Source organism: Papio anubis, chromosome 3 (assembly GCF_008728515.1).
Source record: "Papio anubis isolate 15944 chromosome 3, Panubis1.0, whole genome shotgun sequence".
Lineage (NCBI taxonomy): Eukaryota > Metazoa > Chordata > Mammalia > Primates > Cercopithecidae > Papio > Papio anubis.
This window is the reverse complement of record NC_044978.1, coordinates 132,509,360-132,534,900: the sequence shown is the minus strand read 5'-3', so window position 1 is coordinate 132,534,900 and position 25,541 is coordinate 132,509,360. Positions and strand designations below refer to the sequence as shown.

Sequence of the window (25,541 nt, the reverse complement as noted above, 5' to 3'; positions counted from 1 at the left end):
CGGAACCCTATCTATAAGGGAGTCTGGAAAATGTACTTGCTCGTTTTCCAACTTCTTCAAGTAGGAGGGTTGAGAGAGCAATAGCTCATCTTCAGATGGAGGTTGAGAGAGCAACGGCCACCACAGATTTCAAGCTGAGTTGGACAGAACTGCAATTTTTTCTTGATTTCATTTGTTCTAAATAGACAAATTAATATCATGTGGAGTTGCTTATCTGGATATTTTCTTGTGATATATTTATAGTTTTAGCGACCTCTTTTCTTATTTTTAAAGTTTATATTTCAAAATATGTATGAATAGGATATTTTAAAGAACAAAATAGTGGTGATGACTCCCATTAAGAAATACTATTGGCTGCACATGGTGGCTCATGCCTGTAATCCCAGAACTCTGGGAGGACAAGGAGGGAGGACAGGTTGAGGCCAGTTCAACTAACCCAGACAACATAGCACAACCCCTGTCTCTACAAAAAAATTTTAAAAAATACTGTTTGTGCCAGGCATGGTGGGTCATGCCTATAATCCCAGCACTTTGGGAGGCTGAGGAGGGCGGACCACCTGAGGTCAGGAGTTCAAGACCAGCCTGGCCAACATGGTGAAACCCCATCTCCATTAAAAATACAAAAAAATTAGCCAGGCATGATGTGGTGGCACACACCTGTGGTCCCAGCTGCTTGGGAAACTGAGGCCAGGAGAATCGCTTGAACCTGGAAGGTAGAGGTTGCAGTGAGCTGAAATTGCACCACTGCACTCCAGCCTGGGCAACAGAGCTAGACTCTGTCTCAAAAAGAATAAAAACAAAAAATAAAATACTATTCCTCTTTCCATATATTCATATCTTAATTATGTTGAACTTTTAGGCTTAAGATCAAACCTGGCCATTTTCGTGATCAGTTCTGAAATCTTATAGTTATACACAGAAGGCATTTAAAATGTATATTAATATGCAGCCCTACAATATCTACTTAAGTCCATATTATTCACTCTTGCCTGAGCTGTAGCATAGCATTGATGGCTCATCGTACTCATCTCTGCCTAGCAAATTTTAGATTCTACTTGCAAAGTTAAAATTGTTTTTGTGGATTAAAAAACGATGAAAGGAGATAAAATGGGTGTCTCCTGAGGTCTCAATAAATAATTTGTTACGGCTATAAGACCTATACTGACACTCCCCTAAGCCCTCCTTAGGCCTTTGGCACAGCCTTTTTGTGAGCCTCATATAAAGTATAAGTTCAACAAATGTTGAATGAATACACAGAAGAACGCATTATATGTAAACCTGAATTTTTTATTTACCTTTATCCTGTGCTGTTTACTTCACTTAAGATTATAAATACTTTGAAAATAGGGATAGCATGTTTTATTTATTTATTTATTTATTTTTGGAGATGGAGTCTCACTCTGTCACCGAGGCTGGAGTGCAGTGGCACCATCTCGGCTCACTGCAACCTCCACCTCCCTGGTTCAAGCAATTCTCTTGCTTCAGCCTCCTGAGTAGCTGGGATTACAGGTACCGCCACCACACCCAGCTAATGTTTTGTACTTTTAGTAGAGACAGGGTTTCACTATGTTGGCCAGGCCAAGATGGTCTTGAACTCCTCAGGTGATCCGCCTGCCTCAGCCTCCCAAAGTGCTGGATTACAGGCGTGAGCCAGAATAGCATCTTATATGCTTTTATACCCCTCCTTTTCACCTCCTAATATGATCTGAGAACACAGGAAGTGATCAATATTTACTGAACCGAATCAATAGTTTTGAAATAAAGTATTTTATCAATTATGAACTGGTAACGTTTATATTTTAAAACTACTTTATTAAATAAAAAATTTTAAATAGAGAAACATTTAAAGAACAATTCAGCAATATTTCAACCAGCTAAAAAGAACCAACTTTTTTTTTTTTTTGAGACATGGTCTCTCTGTCTCTCTCTATTGCCCAGGCTGGAGTGCAGTGGTGTGATCTCAGCTCACTGCAACCTCTGCTACACAGTTTCAAGTGATTCTCCTGGCTCAGCCTCCCAAGTAACTGGGATTACTGGTGCCTGCCACCATGCCTAGCTAATTTTTGCATTTTTAGTAGAGACGGGGTTTCACCATCTTGGCCAGGCTGGTCTTGAACTCCTGACCTCGTGATCCACTTGCCTCAGCCTCCAAAAGTGCTGGGATTGTGGGTGTGAGCCACTGTGCCTGGCCTATTTTTTTATTTTTTAGAGATAGGGTCTTGCTATGTCACCCAGGCTAGAGTGCAGTGGTGCCGTCATACCTTACTGTAACCTTGAACTCCTGGGCCCAAGTGATCCTCCTTCCTCAGCCTCCTGAATAACTAGTACTGCAGGCACTGCCACAGCCAGATAACTTTTTTATTTTTTGTAGAAATGGAGTCTTGCTAAGTTGCTCAGTCTGGTCTTGAACTCCTGGCCTCAAGCAATCCTCCTGCCTTGTGCAGGATTACAGGTGTAAGTAACAGCACTCAGCCAACATTTTGGTTGTTATTTGTTTTTTGCCCCTATGCCGAAGTTCTTGGTTTAAAAGTATAATCTTTGTGCATACATTTTTGTGTCCTGCTTGTTTTTCACTTATTATAATTGTTTCTGTTATTATGAGTTTTTATTTTTAAATCTGAATAATGGTGCATGCCTGCCACATAGTGGGCATTCAATAAATCAATAAGTTGATACTTTATTCATTTATTCATAAACATTAAGAATTACATTTTTAAAATATTTACTATTTTGATAGATGAGAAATGGAAACTTCTTTGATTTTTTAAAAAATTAAGATCACTTTTATTTATCGAAGAGCAAAATAGTATATTAACAAAATGTTAGCTAATAGAGAAATAACACCAGAAGAAGTCTCGTGCACGTGATTATCAGCTAAGTAACTGGTTGAAGTCAGGATATAAATCACTGGATAATTTTTCGTGGAAAGACAGAATAAATTGATGAGGCCCTTAACAAAGAAATGGAAATGAAACCTTGCCCTTTGGAGAAAGAGCACTCTGTAATTCCTATAGCCACCACCTTTCGTCAAAGAGAAACAGGGTTGTGACAATGGTGCCATGAGCCTGGACCTAGAACCCTCTTCAGCTTGTCTCTTGCTTGACTTTGCAGAGCATACTGGGCATGACATAGAGGCCAGAGACTAATTTGACAATGGGAAGGTTAAAAACTTCATATCCTGGACCCACTCTTTGATCTTGAGCCATCAGTTCCACAGTTTCTCTTGGCCTTTCATGTCTAAAAAAAATGCCCACGTATTACTGTTACCACCTTGAGAGACGTGGCTGCTGCCATCAGTAGGTGAAAGGTTGTTTTGCTGTCTGAGATGGAAAGTTCCTAGCCAACACCTTATTTTCTGGCTGTATAAGACAGGCACCTAAAAAGTGAAGGGATGGGAGGATAGGCAGTCCAGCAGGTGACCATTTAGAACTTCATGCTATAAATGGTTTTGGATTTCCAAAGATGAAACGAGTCTCCCCAGCACAGGGCAGTTGCAGGTCACACCCCCAGGGCCTGACTGGTTTTATCAATCTGGCTGTTCAGAGTCAGTGCAAAGGACGTCCTCACCACCTGAATAGCACATATACACAGATGGTGATGATTCTGATATACAAGAAATTGTCATGAAATTACAGTCTCGCTTTTGCATAGCAACCTTTCACTTTTGGATCTGAAGGGCAAGATGCTTGTTGCCCACTGGACCAATCACTCTTGCTATTTAGGCCACAACAGTGCAGAAATGACTGGATGGAGTCGCACATCGCCTTGGTGCTGTTGTCCCAGTGGTAATGGCAGATGCCATCCGTCAGGCCCTCAGCTACCTATACATTCAGCTTCTGTTCGTAAACAAAGTGCAGGATGGCCAAAGTCACCTTAGCAAGGAGGATAATTAGCAGCAGAATGAACAAGGACGTAAGCAGACACCTGTTTTTCTTGACAGAGCCTACGCAGCCCAGGAAGGCAACCACTGTGATAATGGAGCCCACGATGAGAGGACAAGCTCATTGCACAGCGTGAGGGAGGGGAGCTTATGGAAGAGCACTCCCAAGCTGTTGTGGGTCAGCGGGTACATCCCCTAAAAGTGCAGCAGCCACAGAACCGAAAGAGCAAGTTGGGCCGTGCGCAGTGGCTCACGCCTGTAATCCCAGGACTTTGGGAGGCTGAGGTGGCAGGATCGCTTGAGACCAGCCTGGGCAACATAGTGAGACCCTGAGTCTACAAAAAAATTTTTTTTAATTAGCTGGGTGTGGTGGTGCCTGTGCATGCCTGTGGTCCCAGCTACTTGGGAGGCTGAGGTGGGAGATTGCTTGAGCCCAGAAGTTCAAGCTGCAGTGAGCTATGATGGAGCCACTGCACTCCAGCCTGGGAGATAGAGCAAGATCCTGTCTCAAAAAAAAGAAAAAAAAAAGAAAGAAAGAAAGAACGAGAGAAAGAGAGAAAGAAAAAGAAAAACAGGACATACTTCCACAATTTCAAGCTTCTCGTGCCCATGCTGGGATATTCTGGCCCTTTTTCAGGCACTAGTCCTCAGCCCTTCAGAGAGAATTTGTGATTATCCTTCAGATGGCCAAGACAAGGCTGGTAACATTCATGTCTAGGGTTATTTCAAAACTTATTTGATGTTTGAAACTAGCATTACAACTTTACTATTGAGGATAATTTTTTTTAATGTGTTTATTGATCAACTGTATTTTCTTTTTTGTGAATTTTTCTTTTCAAATATTTTGTCCATTTATCTATTGTAAACTTGATTTTAATAAACTCATTATAATTAAAATTTATTAGTAAGACTTTTATGATTTTTGTTTTTAAAATAAGTGTTGGGCTGGGCACAGTGGCTCATGCCTGTAATCCTAGCACTTTGGGAGGCCAACGTGGGTGAATTGCTTGAGCTCAGGAGTTCCAGACCAGCCTGGGCAACGTGAAACACCAGCTCTATAAAAAATACAAAAGTTAGCTGGGCGTGGTGGCGTGCACCTGTGGTCCCAGCTACCCAGAGGCTGAAGTGCCAGGATTGCTTGAGCCTGGGAGGTCAAGGTTGCAGTGAGCCATGGCTGCACCACTGTACTCCATCCTGGGTGACACAGAGAGAATCTATCTCAAGAAAATAAAATAAAAATAAAAAATAAGTGTCATCAAATTAAGAAACAATTGACAAAACGAAAGTAAATCTTTGTAATCACAGAGAGAAAAAATCAAGCAGAGGTAAATGTTAATTCAAATAGTAAATGATGCCATCTAGTGGAAAATTTACTTTGACTCATTTCTTTTTTTTTTTTTTTTTTTTTTTTTTTTTTTTTTTTTTTTTGAGACTGAGTCTCGCGCTGTCGCCCAGGCTGGAGTGCAGTGGCCGGATCTCAGCTCACTGCAAGCTCCGCCTCCCGGGTTCACGCCATTCTCCGGCCTCAGCCTCCCGAGTAGCTGGGACTACAGGCGCTGCCACCTCGCCCGGCCTATTTTTTGTATTTCTTAGTAGAGACGGGGTTTCACCGTGTTAGCCAGGATGGTCTCGATCTCCTGACCTCGTGATCCGCCCATCTCGGCCTCCCAAAGTGCTGGGATTACAGGCTTGAGCCACCGCGCCCGGCCTGACTCATTTCTTTGGATTACAGGTTCATAAATTTCAATCCCCCCAAATTTGGAATTGATGGGCTTTGTTAAAATACATAGTCCAGCCCCTCTTCTGCCTAGAGATTTCTAACTTCATATGTGTGATAATCCAATAATTGTTTCAATAGTATCCATATTGGAAATTAGAAAAATTCCATTTCAGTTAAAAAGAGTGTCCCAGAAGTACCTTGTGCTTTCCCTTTTCATCAGAATGTTTACTAGTTTCACCATAATAAATAATTTTATTGCTAACAACGTTCTTTAGATGTGTTAGCCCCTGTACTGTTTTACTTGAATTGTTTTATTTAGTCTGTTCAAACACCATAAGTTACATACTATTGTTATTGTATTTCACAAGTGAGAAGGTTGAGGGGGAGAACTTAAGTAGCTTCTCCAAGGTCACACAGGTATACTGTATCTGAGCTCAGAAACCATCAGGTTATTGTGCACAGGCCTATGTGACAGGAAAGGTCATAGCCATGTGAACAGTGAAAAGGGACTAACTTTTAAAAGCCCAGTTCCAGTCCCATGATCCTATACTATCATCTACATTTAGCTTAGTATACTACGGGCAGAAATGAATCGTATTACTAAGGGCTATTTAGGGACAATTTGCTTTGATATGTTGCAACTTAATACGCACATGGTGACAGTCATACATTCAGATGTTCCTTAAATATTGGTTGTTGATTTCTGGTGTTATAAATTTGAGGATGTTTTCAATACTTTGCTGTTACTCTCTATTCTTCCCCTAAATAAAGTAAACGGAATTGCCTCAAACGCTCTATGTGCAGGCAAACTGAAACTAATTTATTTATAACTGGTTAGAAAACCCAGTTGATAGAGATCTGTCAGCCAAGCTAGTTGAGGCATGTCAGCCAAGCTAGCTGAGGCTTAAGCGTGGGTGCCTTCCCCTACCCAACAAGGGCCAAGGGTTGGGCCCACTCAGTGCTGGCAGAAGTCAAGTGCTGTTTCTCCTTAAGCAGAAATTTATCTTTCCTACAGTTCACCCCTTCCCTTGAGCCCAAAGTATCAACTGACTTCAACTGAAAATTAATTCCTGCTACTGCCCTAGTCGGAAATAGTGTGAAGGTGACATAGGAACTTTACAGTAGTTTCCCTTGAGGGTAAGTCCTGGTAACTGCCCTATTCTCTAGTCCGTTAGTGACTGGGGGAGTAAGTCCTGATAACTGCCCTATTCTCTAGTCCCTTAGTGACTCTAATAACCGACTATGAAAGATTTCTTTGTGGGGGAAGGAAGGTGTGGCAACCGGAGACTTTCATTATCTCTTAAATATCTATCCAGTAGAAGTGTTTCCTTTTTGGTATCCTATAAACTACATTAACCTTAGAAAATCTCCTGAGCATTAGTGAACAAAGAACATCAAAAAATTAACTTTTTTTTAAAAAAACAGGATGGCCCAAAAAACAAATAGACAAAAAATTAGGATGAACGCATAAACATTTCTCAATTTATTTTTACATTGGAGTGGGAGAGAAATTTGAAAATATAAACATATTTTCATATTCTTTCCTTCCAGCCCCAGGAACTCAAAGTGTGAAATGATAATGCCCAGAGATGCAAAAAAAAGTTCAGGTTGATATTCAGCAGAACGGAGGGAAAAAATAGATGACTAACAAGAAACTTTGAGTCTTCGGACATGGAAAAACTAGATGAAATAAAAATAAAAATAGACAACATTAATGGAGCACTAATTTGTGCCAGGTACTTTTCTAAATGTTCTTCGAATGCACAATCACATTTATCCCCTACCTTGACAGAACAAGGTAGGTACAATTATTAATCTTATACAGATAAGTAAAATGAGCAGTTAAGTCACTTGCCGAAGTAATCCGGCTACTAAACTGTGGACAGGAAACCAAGCTGTCAGGCCCCAGAGCCCAAGTTCCCATCTACTACACTGTAAGAAAGAGATCTAACATGCATCACTTCCTCGGAGAGTCCGAGAGTCGGAAGCAAACCTGGGATACAAATTCACTGAATGGATCACCCATTTGACTAACAGACATCTGCCTGTTACACAGTTATTTAGGCCCTTTGCGGCCTCCAAGCTCATTGATAGAAGTAAATTAGTTGTGCTTTATTACGCAAATACTTCACAATGACTGGGTCTCAGGAAGGAAGAATTTATATATTTTGGAGGGTCAGAGGCCTAGACCATTCCTTCCAGGTTCTCACTTTTTCAAATGAGACAGAAAGAAGTCAACAAGATTACAGAAACCAATGGTATAGTAAAGACGTACATGAAACAAATGAACGCTTTCAATACATCCATGGCAATACATTCAATACAATACATGACAGTGTGTTTGAAACTTCACTTGGAGGTAACCACGTAGGTCCAAGCCTAACTCCCTACAACTCTGAGATCTGGCCACTGGCTTCCTAGCATCTCTGCCACAGGCCCCGGTGAAAGCCCAGACACCTCGACTTAAACACTGATTTAGTTTGTAGTCTGGTAAGGCGGCGGGGCACCCACTAGAGGCCTCAGCCCTGGGGCTGTCCTACGGCCTGCAGATGACGTCCGTGGGAAAAGCAGTCGGAGCAGGAGCACCCTCGGAACCAAAGCGCCCGCCCCGCCTACTCACCGGCAGCGTTTCCCAGAGCACCAGGGGGCGGGGCCTCGTCGGCTGGCTTGGACTACCGCGGAGCGAGGAGCTCGGCCCCGGCTGGCGGAGGCGCAGTGAGGCCTGGTCTCCGGCTGCCAGACCATGCTGAGCGCAGCACGCGGCAGGCTCGCCTCAGCGCTGCGGCAAACTAGCGCAGCGCGGTCCGCGGTCGCCTGTAGGTGTCTGCACGCGTCGGGCTCGCGGCCTTTGGCCGACCGGAGCAACAAGACGGAGGAGCCGCCCCGCGCCTTCGATCCGGCGCTGCTGGAGTTCCTGGTGTGCCCGCTCTCCAAGAAGCCGCTCAGGTGACTCGCTGGTCTTGGCCCTTCCTTCGCAGCCTCCCGGTGGGCGGAAAGGGAGTGGTGGACCGCGGCCTGTCTCAGCCACTGGGGACTTGTAGGTCGGTCAATACTCTCCGCTGCCATATTCTGGACTCTGTCCCCGCCGGTGCATGCACCTCCCGCTGCGGCGGGCAGAACGGGGGAGACCGGAGGCCAGGGGAGCCGCGTCCCACATCTCCCAGAGCACATAGCCAGCCTGCCGGAATGGCTCGAAGCGTTTTAGGCTTCGCGACCGGCTGCTCTTTGCAATCACCCGGGGACCGTTTTAAAAATGCCGATTCCCCTGCAGCCTCCAAGACGGGCAGACTTGGAATGCTCGGGGGATGGGACCTGAACATTTGTATTTTTTTTTTCCTTTTAAGAGACAGGGTGCCCCCCTACGTTGCCCAGACTGGCCTAGAACTCCCACCTCAGCCTCCTCAGGAGTCGGGAGACAGGCGCCGCCCCCACGCCCAGCTTACTTGTGTTCTTAAATGGTCTCTAAAACCAGGTTCTTGAATTACTGCGATTCAGGACAAGTCCAAAGCCATCCGGTTTTTAAGCCAAGATAATGAAAAGTATTTTACCCTCCAGATTCTTGTGAAAGTGTCTTGTACAACTGGTGCCTGACAATCTTAAGCAATTCAGCTGTGTATGCTGCCTGGTGGCTCTTAGTTGTGGCCTAGCAGATTTCTTAGAAGCCTCTTTAACCTAGTTTTTGGGAAGACAGCTCTACAGTTTCCAAGCTCCCAAAAATGGAATATTGACAACACTAACGCTAGTATTACAAATCGCATAAACGAAACACCAAAACGTTGTCAGTGGTTATCTTTGAGTGGCAGATTGCTAGCAATTTTTCATATTTCTTTTTTCCCATAATAAACATATTCAGTTTTCTCAAACCTTGAAATTATTTGATTTGCGTTTATAACTAGCTCACTGCAGACTTACTGCTTTCCAAAGTTTTCTCATTTCTGCCCTCTCACCTTTTCCAGTGATTTCCTTCTAATGGATTAGTTAAGTTTTTCTACTTAGCATTTATTCTAAAACGAAGAAGTTGATTTTTCTCTAGTGTTTATTCCAGTAGTAAATTAACAGGGATGATTTGGGGCTTGACCAAAGTAATGAAGGAATATTTGGATAAGAGAGGGGGATCTTTTCTGACTAGTATGAAAAAAAAAATTAAGGAATAACTTGTGAATAAGGTGAAAAAGAGAATATGAGAGAAACTGACTAAAATGGGAATCATTATAGATTCTAAGAGAATTTTTCTAAGATAAAAGGTTGAATTGGCTATCGTTGCTTTTAGTTAAAGAAGACTATTCTGGGATTAACTCCATACCAAGAATTGGATAAATGGTGGTATTTGTTGAAAATCAGGCTCTTCAATTATTTTATTTTTCCACAACTCATTTTGTTCTTTTTTTTTTTCCACCCCAGATATGAAGCATCAACAAATGAATTGATTAATGAAGAGTTGGGAATAGCTTATCCAATCATTGATGGGATTCCTAATATGATACCACAGGCAGCTAGGATGACGCATCAAAGTAAGAAGCAGGAAGAAGTGGAGCAGCGCTAGTTCATAATTAAAAAAACATAAAACGCAACAGCCAACTTTTCTTAGTACCATATACCTTTTAAAACACAGTGGCAGGTAATAAGTGGAAGAGAAGAATGTTTCTGTCTCTTCCTACATTGACTGTTCTTATTCCACTGGTTTCTTTAACAGGACTGTTCTACTCAGCCTCTGTGGAAGAAAACTTCCCACAGGGCTGCACTAGCACAGCCAGCCTTTGCTTTTACAGCCTGCTCTTGCCTATTACCATACCAGTGTATGTATTCTTCCACCTTTGGACTTGGATGGGTATTAAACTCTTCAGGCATAATTGATGCAACTAGAGTCAATATGCTGTATACATTAATGGTAGTTCTTGGGCATCTATCTCTGAAAGCTCAAATGAATGGAATTGAGTTTGTGGGAAAGAGGCTTTGCTTTGCGCATATCAGGCTTAGGACTGTGGGAGGCTTAAGTTGCAGGTGCTTCTTTTATTGTGCTCTTGTTCTGCCCTTGTTTTTTGAAGGCTCTGACTTATAACTGCTGTATCAGAAGAAACATTTTGACAGTGTCTTGTTGGAGATAAACATCCCTAATTGACATGTGATGACTATTTCTTATTCCATTCATCTAAGAGTCATTGAAATTTTGTTTTGCTTGTTTGTTTAGCTTCAAGGTCTTTGGTAAAGTCACATGTTAGGGATGACTGAAATAATTCCAAAGGAGTGATGTTGGAATAGTCCCTGTAAGGGAGAGAAATGCATTTGAACGAATGTGATACAAAACCATATAATGAAATAGAAATTTCATGTACTTACAAAAATTGAGTTTGTAAAATTACCTTCATTTCTTTGACATTAAATGCTTATATTAGCAATAAAGATGTTGACACTTTCCCATACAAAATAAACCAGTTTGTAATCATTTGTTTTGTTTATTTGTTTGGTCACAGAAGTGTTATTGATACTAAGGGAAGTTGTAAAACTGCACTGAATGTAGCTGTGTTTAGAGAGGTACTTAATGCCTAAAATAGAATCATTTCCTAGGAAAGTAGGGGATGGGAAGACTTGCAAGTAGTGGATTGTGCCCTGTTGAGCTTAGAGCCATATTTTGAGCCACATTTCAGTTTATTTTCCCAGGACGCTGAATAACACCACTAAGGGCATGAGCATCGACACATTAATAGCCTCTGATTTTCCAGAACTTTCAGTAAGACTAATTGAGCATAGTATAATACTTCTGAAGTATAGTGTGTTTCAGTAGTTAACCCAGAGAAACCTAAGAACCGAATACAAACTTTATTTTTATTGGAATCTTATGTTAACAGAAACCTGAAACAGTGATTCTTCTGCATCAAAAAATTAAGACATGTTAGATGTGTTTTCTTTTGAATTAATTCAGGGTATACTGTAGTATAAATGACATGTTAAAATTACCCTATGGCAACATACAGATAACCTGGAAGACTACAGGTTCCCAGGTATTTCCTGAAGAGTTGTTCTTTTCAGTTAACCCTAAATCTCACACTTAACCAAGTCAGGGAAAAGGAAACAATTCTGAAAAGTACATACTCTATCTCAAGAAGTCAACTTCAATTTCAGCTTTTGGGGAAGTTGAGCGTTTGACCATTTTAGGAAACACTGACACGCATGCCCTTGGGGAGTTTAGTATTTAACACCATCCTCTCACTAATATAATTTATGTAGCTATCAGTCGTTATAGTATAAACATACACCAGGTACAATTATAAACATAGTGCTGTGTCTTCAATCTTATAACCCTAAGGAGTAGGTAATATTAGCACCATTTTACAGATAAGGAAACAAGCACAGAGAGATTAAGTGACTTACCCAAGGTAACATAGCTAATAATTGGATTGAAATGTAAACCATCTAGCCATCTGCTTCAGTCTTAACTACCATGCCATGTGCCACTTTATTTTGTATTATTTGGTCCTTTCTATTTATAAGAACAACAAGAATCAAAATGCTTAGTTTCTAATTTTTATTCAAGACTGGACTAGGTGGCCATCCCCCTGCTTTTTTTTTTTTTTTTTTTTGAGACAGGATTTCACTCTTTTGCCCAGGCTGGAGTGCAGTGGCATGGTACGATCATGGCTCACTGCAGCCTCCACCTCCTGAGTCAAGTGATTCTCCCACCTCAGCCTCCCAAGTAGCTGGGACTACAGTCACCTGCCACCATACCCGGCTAATTTTTTTTGTATTTTTTTGTAGACATGGGGTTTCACCATGTTGTCCAGGCTGGTCTCAACTCCTGGGCTCAAGCGATCTACCCGCCTCGGTCTCCCAAAGTGCTGGGATTACAGGAGTGAGCCACTACACCCAGCCAGTGTCCTTCTTATTGCTTAAGGCACTGTACACTTTATTCTAGCACTTAACCTTGTGCTGCAATTGTGTGGTTTTTGTCTCCTGTCTATACAGTAAATGCTGAACATTTTAAATCTAATGTTTAGCACAGAGCAGGCAGTAAGTGCCTCCTGAATGAACACATGGCTCTGAGAAGCCTTATAACTTCAGCCAAGTTTCTTAGCATTCTGGGCCTCATTTTTAGGGCTAAAAAGTCCTTACCCTTGTTTCATAAAATGGTGAGGATCAAATAAAATTTTATATGTGAGGGTACTTTGTAAAGAACTAAGTGATACTTCTAGAGACCATGTGAGGAACTTTGTGAACCCATTCGCCAGTGAAACAAGCCTAACTATTGAAAATTATAAACAAAACAACCATTTAAAGAATCTGGAAATTGTCCTAAGGGCATACAGCTCATTAAATGAAGAAACATTCAAGGAAACCTACTGAAACTTAATAAGAACAGCAAGTTTTTGTCATCTGACCCAGCAACCATTTCTTTTTGCTCCCTTTCAGCTCGGCAATGGCCACTCCAGGAGGGTGCAGTCAGGAACACAGGGCTTGCTCTTCCCCCAGCTCCTAGTTGAGGGTTATGGTACCTCCCAGGAGGCACAGGCCATCAGCATAGTAAAGGTAATTATGTAATTATAAAAGACAGTATAAATGCGTATTTCGTCATTCTTATTTATAGGGCAATTACAGAAAAAAACCATGTATACGCAAGATGCATTGTATATGGGAGCCTGTAACATAGATAACATATTTAGTATTAACATCACAAAGGAAATGGAGGTAAGCAAAGCTGTATTTGCAGTATGAAAATGATACCAGATAGTAACTTGAATTCATAGAAATACACGAAGAGAACCACAAGAGGTAAATAATATTAATGTAATGAATGCTATAAATATATACTTGCTCTCCTTTTCTCAGTTTAAGAGACATTAGATTATATAAAGTAATTATAACTAAGTGTTGAGTTTGTAACATACAGATGTGATTACGTAACAATGGCACAGCAAGAGGGAAAAAGGAATTGCGCACTTGATACGTGGCTAGGTCAAATAATGCTTCTATATCTTACCGACACTTTTTTGTTGTTGTTGTCATTGTTGTTTGAGATGGAGTCTCACTCTCACCCAGGCTGGAGTGCAGTGGCACGATGTCTGCTCACTGCAACCTCCGCCTCCTGGGTTCAAGTGATTCTCCTGCCTCAGCCTCCCCAGTAGCTGCGATTACAGGGGTGCAACCACCACACCTGGCTAATTTTTGTATTTTTAGTAGAGATGAGGTTTCACCATGTTGGCCAGGCTGGTCCTGAACTCCCGACCTCAAGTGATCCACCCTCCTCTGCCTCCCAAAGTGCTGGGATTACAGGAGTGAGCCACCATGCCCAGCCTCTTATTGACATTCTTATGAACAGATCAGCAGTTTTAAAAGACCTCTTAAGCCTTCATACACTGCTGGTGAGAATTTAAAATGTTGCAGCTTCTTTGGAAAACGGCAAGACCACAAAAGGTCAAATGTAGAGTTGCCACATGACCCAGCAATTTCACTCCCAGGTATATACTCAAGAGAAGTGAGAACTTAAGTACTCACGATAGTTTGTATGCAAATGTTCATAGCAGCATCATTTAGAATAGCCAAAAAGCAGAAACAACCCAAACGTCCATAAACTGATGAATGGATAGATAAAATGTAATATGAATATAATGAAATAATATTTGGCAATATAAAGTAATAAAGTAGTGATACATGCTAGACTATGGATGAACCTTGCAAACATTATGCTAAGTCGTAGAAGCCAGTTATGAAAGGTCACATAGTCTAATTTCATTTATTTGAAATGTCCATAATAGTCAATCTCTAGAGACAGACAGTAGATTAGTAGCTGCATAGAACTGGGGAAGAAGGGGGAGATTGTGCAGTTTTGGCTAAAGGATACAAGGTTTCTCTTTGGGGTGATAAAAATATTATAAAATGGACTATGGTGGCACTTTGGGAGGCCAAGGTGGGAGGATCGCTTGAGCCCAGGAGTTCGAGACCAGCCTGGGCAACATAGGGAGACCCTGTCTCTACAAAAATTAAAAACAAATAAAAAAAATTAGCTGGGCATGGTGGTGTGTGCCTGTGGTCCCAGCTACTCAGGAGGCTGAGGTGGGAGGATCCAGCCCAGGAGGTCAAGGATGCGGTGAGCCATGATCATGCCACCGCATTCCAGCCTGGGCAACCCAGCAAGACCTTGTCTCAAAAAAAAAAAAAAAAACCAACAAAACCCAAACAGAAAAATTGACTGTGGTGATGCTTGCACAATTCTGTGAAGATACTAAAAACCATTGAGTTATACACTATATATGGTTGAGTTACATGCTGTGTGAATTCTATCTCAATAAAGTTGTTAGAGGAAAATTTAAAAAGCAGTATCTCAGTGTCCAGCCTAAGGCTCAGTGGTTCCAGGTCACTTGCTGGAGGTCAGATGCTGGTTAGAGGCATGGCCAAAAGTGAATGCAGGTCTTACGCCTTCTAAATTTTGTCCACCCATTGTGCTACTTCTAGTGACCCTATGAAATATGACACCCTGTATTGGGAATTCAACAGGTTTCTAGTGTTCCTTCCCAAGCTTCTCACTAGCAGATCATCCTGGCTTCATATCTGTTCATAGGGACACAAGCTGACTATTATGTACCTCATGCTGCACGCCAGGGCTTTGACCCCACCACTTCCATCTGTTACACTGTAAACTCACCATGAGGAACACTGTCTTATTCCTACATTAGTGAAACTCTTCCCCACTCCTCCTCCTCAATAACTCACTGACTTCACAATGTCAGGGTACCTATTGCTTCCTAAAAGACTCTTCACAAGATTCTCTTTGTAAGTGTCCTCAACTGCATCCCTGACAAATCATCTTTAACCACCTGTTAATGAGATCCTTCCCACCAGCTCTAAATGAGAAATTCCCATCCTGAGGGAGCAAAACCTGGCCTATTATGTGACATACTCTCCTCCTTTATTTGCTGCCAATCCTGCAAAGGAGGGGATTGGTTTTGTTTTGTTTTGTTTTGTTTTGTTTTTGAGACATAGGCTTGCTCCCGGGTTCACGCCATTCTCCTGTCTCAGCCTCCCAAGTAGCTGGGACTACAGGCCCCCGCCACCACACGGGTATTTTTTGTAGAGACGGGATTTCACCGATTAGGCAGGATGGTCTAGATCTCCTGACCTTGTGATCCGCCCGGCTTGGCCTCCCAAAGTGCTGGGATTACAGGCGTGAGCCACCGTGCCCGGCCCAAAGAAGGGAATTTTAAGGAGGCCCCTCTGAACTTGAGACTGCATCTGTAAGGTGAAAATTACGATACCTACTTCCAGACCAAGGGAGAGTTTTAAGTTAGGTAGAGAATGTGAGACTATCTAGGAGAGCCAAGAGCCACAGTAGATTCTCCCTACTATGTGTAGTGGTAGAGAAAGCCTGTCCACTATTCCAAGTTTTGTCCCTCTTAGTGAAATGCTCCATTTGGAGGCGATTGTTGTCTTCTGCATTTGCCACTAGATGGCACTTTTGGTTAACTCGTGGGACCAATGGCCACTGAGCCCTCAGAAGGAAGCAGAAAGAGAACTGCACTGGTGAGATGCAGAGCTAGGTAGCATCCAGCAGAATGCCATGAGAGCCGAAGTGAATCCTGAAAAATGAATAGGAATAACCAAGACAGAGGAGGAGGCAGAATTGAAGAGAGGAGGTGACGAAGAGGGAGAGAGAGTGGTGCAATGGGAAGAGGGTTCCAGGCAAAAGAAAAAGCATGTGTGAAAACACAGAGAAGAGACTGGCCCATTCAGGAAACTGAAATAGAATCATGGGCTGCTTAATGATGTTTCCATTAACAACAGACCACATATACAACCCATAAGATTATATGAGGAGCTAAAAATTCCTGTCACCTAGTAGCATCATAGCTGCCATAATGTTGTAAAGCAATTGCTTTATTTTTTAAATAAATGTAGTGTAGCCTAAGTGTACAGTGTTTATAAAGTCTACAGTGGTATAATGTCCTAGGCCTTCACATTCACTCACCACTCACTCACTGACTCACTCAGAGCAACTTTCAGTCCTGCAAGCTCCATTCATGCTAAGTACCATTTTTTAAAATCTTTTATATCATATTTTTACTGTACCTTTTCTATTTTTAGATATACAAATATCGACCATTGTGTTACAATTGCCTACATTGTTCAGTACAGTACACATGCTGTACAGGTTTGTAACATCATGCAAATATCACAGAGTGTACTTACAAACACAGCGTGTAAGTGTACTCTGTGATGTTTACACAGTAACAAAATCTCCCAAACAGTGGGAGATGAGGCTGGAGCTGTACACTGGGCACATCAAGAAGGATTTGGGAGCTGTAATAATAGTGTCAGTGAAATCGGAATTTATTACCTGACTTTTAAATTATTTGGATTTGTGCAGCTGATAAACACTATCGTTGTTTTTCCCATGAAAAAGGAAAAAGAAAAAAAAGCACGTGCAGCATTCCAGAGGGTTTGTGTGTTACGGATCCCTGCTGTGGCAAGTGTTCATACTTACAGTACAGTAACCACTGGTCACATGTAGATATTGAGTACTAGAAATGTGACTGTGACTGAGAACCTTTTAAATGTATTGAATTTTTATTAAAGAGCCAATACAGCACGGCACAGTTCTAGACTGTTTTTCCCACTGCTGCCAATGAATGTGTTCACTTTTCAAAATTCTTCAAAGACTAAGCCTTATGTACAGAGGAGTCCAATTTATTGGACAGTGCAGATATAGATTTCCAGCTTCACAGCAAGCTCTGCTGGACAGTGTTGGTCTAGATACAGGGAGACCAATTGAGAGGCTAATGAAGTGATGGGACAAGAGATGATTTTTTTTTTTTTTTTTGAGACTGAGTCTTGTTCTGTCGCCCAGGCTGGAGTGCAATGGCACAATCTCGGCTCACTGCAACCTCCGCCTCTCGAGTTCAAGCAATTCTTCTGCCTCAGCTCCCCGAGTAGCTGGGATTACAGGCACCCACCACCATACCCAGCTAATTATTGTATTTTTGGTAGAGACAGGGTTTCACCATGTTGGCCACACTGGTCTCGAACTCCTGACCTCAGGTGACCCACCCGCCTCGATGTCCCAAAGTGCTGGGATTACAGGTGTGAGCCACTGTGCCCAGCCAGTAGATGATGATCTTGAACTTTGAGCACTGGCAGCAGTGGGGTTACAGAGATGTTAAAACTAAAATTATTAGAACTTGACTTGAATGTGGGATGTGGTAAAAAAAAGAGGGAGAAATGGAAGATGACCGTAGGCTTCTTCTTGAAGATATTGGTGGGATCACTCCAAGCTGTGAAATATAGAAAAACATTTTTGGACTAAAAAATGACAATTTTCTCCTTGCAAATGTTGAGATTAAAGAGCCAAGGGGCATATAGGTAGTGACATAGACTACACAGAAAAATGGCTATGGTGCTAGAATATATGAATTCCTGTAGGTCAGAGGTATAGCTCCAGGTATCACAGGCAGACCTCATCTGTCAGCTTAAAGAGGAGACACTTTAGCCGTGGGCCCAGTAATAACTGAAGCCATAGACTTGATCAGGAGTCCAGGGGTTGGGGGTGTAAGGATACAAAGAAAATGGAAAATAAGCCAAGAAAAGGAGAGCAGTAATCAAAGGCTTCAAATGTGGTAGAAATGATTTAAGATGGAAATAACAAGTTTCTGTTGATATTTGCAACAAAAAAAGTCATCTGTGGCTTTTACTGGAGCAGTCTGAGTGGGAGAAGTGGGGGACTGGAGGGCAGATCACAGTGTCACAGAGATATTAAGGCTGGAATTTCCTAATTGTAGATTTTTAGGAAAAAGCATAGGAAGAAGGGAAAGGGGGATATATAATGGAAGAGGGAAATTCTAAAATGTATTATCTTAATGGCAGAAATGTGGATATGGAAGAGCCTGTGGTGAAGCAATTGAAGATTAAAAGACATAAGAAAGCTGGCTGGGCATACTGGCTTACGCCTGTAATCCCAGCACTTTGGGAGGCCAAAGTTGGTGGATCACCTGAGGCCAGGAGTTGAGACCAGCTTGGGCAACATGGCCAAACCCCGTCTCTACCAAAAATATAAAAATTAGCTGGGTGTGGTGTGCATACCTGTAATTCCAGCTACTTGGGAGGCTGAGGCATGAGAATCCCTTGAACCCAGGAAGCAAAGGTTGTGGGGAGGCAGAGGTTGTGGTGGGCCAGCATCGCACTATAGCATTCCAGCCTGGGCAATAGAGCGAGGCTCTGTCTCAAAAAAAGAAAAAAAAAAAACAAAAAAAAACAAAATAGGAAAGCATGGAGAAATGATGGAGGTCTTAGAGATGGAAAGGAATGCAATCAGAGCACAAATAGAGCACAAGACACCTCTCCTCAGAGACAGGGAGGGAGAAAGAAACAAAGGGTGTTGGAAGTGGGTTTACAGATAGCTAGCAAATAGGAAATTCCAGGCCAGGCGCGGTGGCTCACGCCTGTAATCCCAGCACTTTGGGAGGCCAAGGCGGGTGGATCACGAGGTCAGGAGATTGAGACCATCCTGGCTAACACGGTGAAACCCCATCTCTACTAAAACTACAAAAAAATAGCCGGGCGTGGTGGTGGTCGCCTGTCGTCCCAGCTACTCAGGAGGCTGACAGGAGAATCGCTTGAACCCAGGAGGCAGAGGTTGCAGTGAGCTGAGATCATGCCACTGCGCTCCAGCCTGGGCGACAGAGTGAGATTCCATCTCAAAAAAAAAAAAAAAGAGGAAATTCCAGAGGTAGATCCCACTCTATCAAGTTAGGTCTAATCGGTGGACATCACACACCAGGTACAACTATTACTCTTTCTTCTATAACAAACACAATTTAGCACACATTTAAAAATACATATTAAATAAGATAGATTTTATTCTATCCCATTTTCTCTCTGCTTGAGAATATAAATACCACTTCATAACAGAGGAAAACATTTACTCACTGGTGTTGTTTGAGTTTGTATCTTGTCTTATTATTAATTTGTTTTATTGTATTAGCAAATGAAAGACACTGTTCATTTTCTACCTATTGTGAGCTATCCTTCAAATACTTTCAGGTTGTGTGTTTTATAAGTTGGCCTTGAATATCTTATTTTATTAATCATAATTAGACTCTTGTACCCTCTTAACAGACCATTGTCTTTAACCAGTTTCAAAAAATTATTCCTCTCTTGTTTCTCCCGTACTGTGAGCATCTCTTACAAAACTATTAGCCAGGGTAACTCCTTAAAAGGTCATCCTTGTGATTTAGGGACTGAGGCAAATTCTTTCAACTCAAAGTTGCCCTAAATTCTGTCCCCAGGCAAACAGCTTGCCATCTTGGCACACACACACACAATGAAATACATGTTCATTTATGTACTCAAAAAGTATACAGTGACAGATTTCCCAAGGCATATTAGAATTTAATAGTTGCTGCTTGTACTAGAACTGTTTCTTTAGAATAGCTCCTCGATTTCTTTCTCCATTGGATGCAATTCTAGGGGAACTGCCAATCATCTTTACCTTTCCTGGCCATGGAATGGGTATGAGACTCAAGGTAGGCAAATAAGAAAGATCATCTCTCTTTGGAATTTAAAAACAGTTTTATTGAGATATAAGAGGCATACAATAAATTACACACATTTACAGTGTGTAATTCGACAAATTATGGGATATGTATATACCTGTGAAACCATTCTCACCATTGAAATAATGAACATGTCCATCATCCCATAAAGGTTCCTTGTGCCATTCTGTAATCCTTACCTCCTGTCCCTCCCCACCCCCATCCCCTTTCCCAGGCAACCACTTATCTGCTTTCTGTCACTATACTTTAGCTTGCAATGTCTGGCATTTTATATAAATGAATCATACAGGATATAGTCATTGTTAGCTTCTTTCACTCAGTATAATTATTTTGAGATTCCTGCATGATGTTGTGTCAACAGTCCATTCCTTTTTATTGCTGAATATTATTCTATAGTATGGACAGACCACAAATTATTTATGTATTCACCTATTGATGGACATTTGAGTTGTTTTCCATTTCTGGCTATTAAAAATAAAGCTGCTATGAACATTTGTATGTAATCCTTACATGGCCATACACTTTTATTTCTCTTGGGTAAATTCCTAAGAGTAGAGTAGCAGGATCATATGGTAGATATTTCTTTTTAAGAAACTACCTAGGCCGGGCGCGGTGGCTCAAGCCTGTAATCCCAGCACTTTGGGAGGCCGAGGCGGGTGGATCACGAGGTCAAGAGATCGAGACTATCCTGGCTAACATGGTGAAACCCCGTCTCTACTAAAAAAAATACAAAAAACTAGCCGGGCATGGTGGCGGGCGCCTGTAGTCTCAGCTACTTGGGAGGCTGAGGCGGGAGAATGGCGTGAACCCAGGAGGCGGAGCTTGCAGTGAGCCGAGATCACGCCACTGCACTCCAGCCTGGGAGACACAGCGAGACTCCGTCTCAAAAAAATAAATAAATAAAAAAAAAAAATAAAAGAAACTACCTAACAGTTTTCCAAAGTGGTCAAACCATTTAAATTCCCACCAACCGTGTATAAGAGACGGGCGGATCACGAGGTCAGGAGATCGAGACCATCCTGGCTAACACGGTGAAACCCCGTCTCTACTAAAAAGACAAAAAACTAGCCGGGCGAGGTGGCGGGCGCCTGTAGTCCCAGCTACTCGGGAGGCTGAGGCAGGAGAATGGCGTGAACCCGGGAGGCGGAGCTTGCAGTGAGCTGAGATCCGGCCACTGCACTCCAGCCTGGGTGACAGAGCGAGACTCCGTCTCAAAAAAAAAAAAAAAAAAAGAGTTCTAGTTCTTCCACATCCTTATCAACACTTGGTATGTCTATTTAATTTTAGCCATGGTAATAGGGGTGATGTGGTACCTTACTTGGGTTTTGATTTGCAGTTCCATAATGATAAATGTTGTTGAGCTTATTTGCCATCGATATATCTTCTTGTATCTGTTCAAATCTTTGCCCATTTTAAAATTGAATTTTTGAATGTTGAGAGTTCTTTACATATCATGGGTAGGATGTAAGTCCATTTTGTGCTGCTATAACAGAATACCTGAGACTATGTAATTTATAAAGAACAGGAATTTATCTCACAGTCTGGTGACTGGGAAACCCAAGATCAAGACACAGCAGATTTATTCTCTGGTTCAAGCTGGCACCCTTGTTGCTGTGTCTTCAGAGTAGGAGAATTGTGTTCCTCATGTGGCTGATGCAAAACTCCTTACATGGGGTCAGAGCAATAGTAGGTAATACTGTTCTATGTGAAGAATAAAGGAGGAAACAAAAGGGTTCCAGTCAGTTGGAAAGATTCCCTTTAAAAAGCCTCCTCAGGAGGTTTGTGTGGGGCTGTGTCCCTGTCCACCCCAAAGTCCCCTTGGATCACCCGAAGAGGGATTGGGAGCTGGAGCAGTGAGCAGAATGAATACCTCACATGACCAGAGTGGCTGCTCCAGTAATAGAGAACCCCTTTTGAGGTATAGTAATGCATGGACGGACTTAGAGCTTGCTATTGGTGGAGTTCCCTGGGCCAAACAGCAAATTAAAGATAACTTGTGAGAAGTCAAAGCTTGGGTTCACAGTTGTATAAGCTGTCACCTGGAATGCCTTACAAACTGTGAGGTGGCTGTATGAACAGTTAGACCTCATCTATTAGCTTAAAGAGGAGATATTTCAGCCGCAGGCCCAGCAGCTCTACTGGTTATTGGGCCAGTTCGATGGTTTTATTCATTAACTGAAGTGCACCCAAAACAAAGATCTAGCCAATCAAGTCTCTGTGTGCCTGGAGGGACTGGGCAGTTTGACCCCTAAGTTTGAAGATTCAACAGTCCTGCTCTTTGAAGCAGACACAACTGCTCTGCATGACTATCACCACATTTGGGTTTCTCAAGACAATTCAAATTCCTTAGCACTTCATGCCTCATGCTCTTCCAAGGAGCCATAACTCATCAAATATCAGGCCTTTCCTGGAGAAGAAAGGCTATATCCTAATGCCAGAGCAGAAGTCAGCATCCAGCATCACAGATGTCCCTCTAAGTGAATGGCTCCTTGGAAGCAACCATACCAGTGGTCTTCAGGAACAACCCCCCAGGACTGGCTCACCAAAAAGCAGACCTTGGAGAATAGACTTCTAGAGCCTGCACTTTCTTCAGTAATGTCTCAGGCAACCTAAAGGGCTTTCAAAACTTGCTCCTCAAGAGTCAGCAACAAGAAGTTCCTGAAAAAGCAAGTTACCCAAAGTGACAGCATTTTACTACCAGTTCCTTCTTCATTTAATTGAAAAGGTGGAAGATCCAGAGCTTTCTGATCAAGATGCGATGGATCTGGCTGGCTGGCTGGTGATTCCCCAGGAATCCCATAAGCTGGAGAAGCCTGAGAATGGCAGTTGTGAAACCAGTGATAAGTTTACATTCTTGTTCCAGTCCTACAATATGAATGACTGGCTTGTCAAAACCAACTCCTATATCAACTGTTGGGGCAACCAGCCCAGCAGTGTAGAGATTTTGAAAAACCTGGGTAATGTGAAGTGCCTGAATGACTACTTGGAGGCCAAGAAACTGTTGTCTATCCTCAGCATCATTTCTGAGGATTGACTTGTCCAGAACCATCAGGACCCATATAAAGTAAAGGACATATGCAAAGTCAATGAGCCCTGCAAAAGTTTTTCAGAGTGTATGATGAGAATTGAGAAGGAAGCTCTGTGTAAGTGGCTTCTAAAGAAAGATGGACAAAAAAATGGGATGCCTGTGGAACCCAAACCTGAACCTGAGAAGCATCGATTCTCTGAATATGTGACCCTGTCCTTCAAGAAAAGAACAAGCTAAGGCATCAAAGGCAATGGCTCCTTCTAGAATTGCTGATTCCAAGTCATAAACAACAGTCCCTTGTCAGAGTGGCTCATTGGGCCCCCACATAAGGAAGGAAGTCCCAAGGAAGTGCCTAGTACTGAGGACAGGGCTGGCCAACAAAAGCTTAAAAGCCCCACAATCACTTCCTGGTGTCCCTTTAATACAGCTGACTGGGTCCTGCCAGGAAAGAAGATGGGCACCCTCAGCCAGTGATCGTCTGGAGAAGACAAGTGGCTACTTCAGAAGAAGGGCCAGGAAGTATTACTTAATCCACCCCTACAGGAGAAACATAACTTCCCCCAAGACCATGATGGCTACCCTACAGTTTGTGATCTCTTTGCCTGTATGAAACTTAGAAGTCGAGAAAGAGAAGTGATTATATCAAACTCCTCTACAGATGTAAAGGAACAGACAAGAGTTCAGCAGCTTTTCTGCAGATTATTACACATCCATGAGCTGAGTGACTGTGGCTTGCCAAATCATTGTATTTCTGGGTCTGACCAGTTAGCTTAGTCCCTTTCCTGCCTAAATTTGAACTAGTGAAGCAAAATACATCATTGGATTATGAGTTACCATTTAAACAAAAAAGGCTGAGGTGACTCAGTTCTTTCCTTTTGACAGAAGTATTAATTCACTCCATTCTAGAAATGTAGCACCTTGGTGGAGTTTTTCACAAGCCTCCCAGGCTCCTTAGATTGGGTTATTACTAAAAGTACATTAAAACACCATCGTTTTAAAAAGGAAGTATTTCTGTAATTGAAGTGTATTCTAAAGCTAGCAAACTTCCCTTTTAATTGCCCCTTAGCTGCTTCTCTTGCTGTGTTTTCTTTTATTAGAGGCTGAAATAATTTTTCTGTTTAATATATATTTTGCACAAAAAATTAATCCTGCCAGTAGTACCAAAACATGTACTAATAATCCTGGTAATTTTTGACATTAATTACCAAACATTTTAGCCTACGTTAGTTTTACATTATTTTTCTTCTTCACTTCAAAGAAACTGAGTTACTGCAATTTTTTTCTTTATTCCTTTTTTCTAAATCAAGCTTGTCCAACTCATGGCCCACAGGCCCCAGGATGTCTTTGAATGCAGCCCAACACAAATTTGTAAATTTTCTTAAAACATTATGAGTTTTTTTATTTTTTGCAATTTTTTTTAGCTCATCAATTATTATTAGTGTATTTTATGTGTGGCCCAAGATAATTCTTCTTCCTATGTGGCCCAGGGAAGCCAAAAGATTGGACATCCCTGCTCTAAATGTTTATTAGAGTATCCAGTGAGCTCTTTTGGAAGGGCTCTGTATTAAGACCATTTTTCAAGGTAGTTTTAGACTCTTTTCAAAATACTCTATAAATCTATGTAGGGTTTAAAAAAGCCCCAGTGCCAACTAAGAGCAAATAGAAAGACACGTTGGAAACGTAGTGTAGTACTTGAACCACTCACTATCCTAGGGATTATTGGTGTATCCTCTGTAAATGGAAGCTGAGCTTGACCCCTGGTACTTTTAACTAGGGATAAAGTTGTCCTCTCACTGTAAGCACAGCATACCTGTACCTCCAAAAGTACAATGCAGTGACATTTTAGTAAACAGGCTGCTTACAATACTTGTACCTTGGGATGTTCATTGAAGCTTTATGAAAACTACTGATGTTTTCTCAGTATCTTTAAACTCATGTCCATGCTTTAAAAAGTCTGCAAGAGAGAACTGGGTTTTATGTTTTAAAATTCTCTTAAGACATCTTCACCACTTTCCTGACTTTGAAACTATGAAGTTTCTCAACTGCCTGTGTTATTGGAAGTACTTTTGGGAAAATGTCATGGTCTCACAATGTCACTGTCATACAGTTTCACTAAAGTTCTTTGAACCACAGCTGAAAAAGAGCTTTGTATTATTCCTTAAGCCCCACCCAGGTATCATTTAGAACTATAATAATAATAAAGATGATGGGTAAGAACAACTTAAGGACGGCTGGGCACGGTGGCTCATGCCTGTAATCCCAGCACTTTGGGAGGCTGAGGTGGCAGATCACCTGAGGTGGGGCGTTCAAGCCCAGCCTGACCAACATGGAGAAACCCCATCTCTACTAAAAATACAAAATTAGCTGGGCATGGGGGCA

General features: G+C 41.9%; 2 protein-coding genes and 2 pseudogenes across 2 annotated transcripts; 3 read left to right on the top strand and 1 right to left on the bottom strand.

Annotated features, from left to right (window-relative positions):
* Positions 1 to 2,785: 2,785 nt before the first annotated feature.
* Positions 2,786 to 4,176, bottom strand: LOC103884479 (annotated as a pseudogene).
* Positions 4,177 to 8,240: 4,064 nt separating this feature from the next.
* Positions 8,241 to 11,043, top strand: PYURF (PIGY upstream reading frame). Its single transcript, XM_021939105.1, has 2 exons — positions 8,241 to 8,546; positions 10,002 to 11,043. The coding sequence occupies exons 1-2, from the start codon at positions 8,344 to 8,346 to the stop codon at positions 10,141 to 10,143; spliced, it is 345 nt and encodes a 114-aa protein (XP_021794797.1). The 5' UTR covers positions 8,241 to 8,343; the 3' UTR covers positions 10,144 to 11,043.
* Positions 8,248 to 11,043, top strand: PIGY (phosphatidylinositol glycan anchor biosynthesis class Y). Its single transcript, XM_009207162.1, has 2 exons — positions 8,248 to 8,546; positions 10,002 to 11,043. Exon 2 carries the CDS (start codon positions 10,239 to 10,241, stop codon positions 10,452 to 10,454), a length of 216 nt encoding a protein of 71 aa, XP_009205426.1. The 5' UTR covers positions 8,248 to 8,546; positions 10,002 to 10,238; the 3' UTR covers positions 10,455 to 11,043.
* A 10,331-nt stretch (positions 11,044 to 21,374) lies between these two features.
* On the top strand, positions 21,375 to 25,472 carry LOC101021481 (annotated as a pseudogene).
* The last annotated feature ends 69 nt before the right edge of the window (positions 25,473 to 25,541 follow it).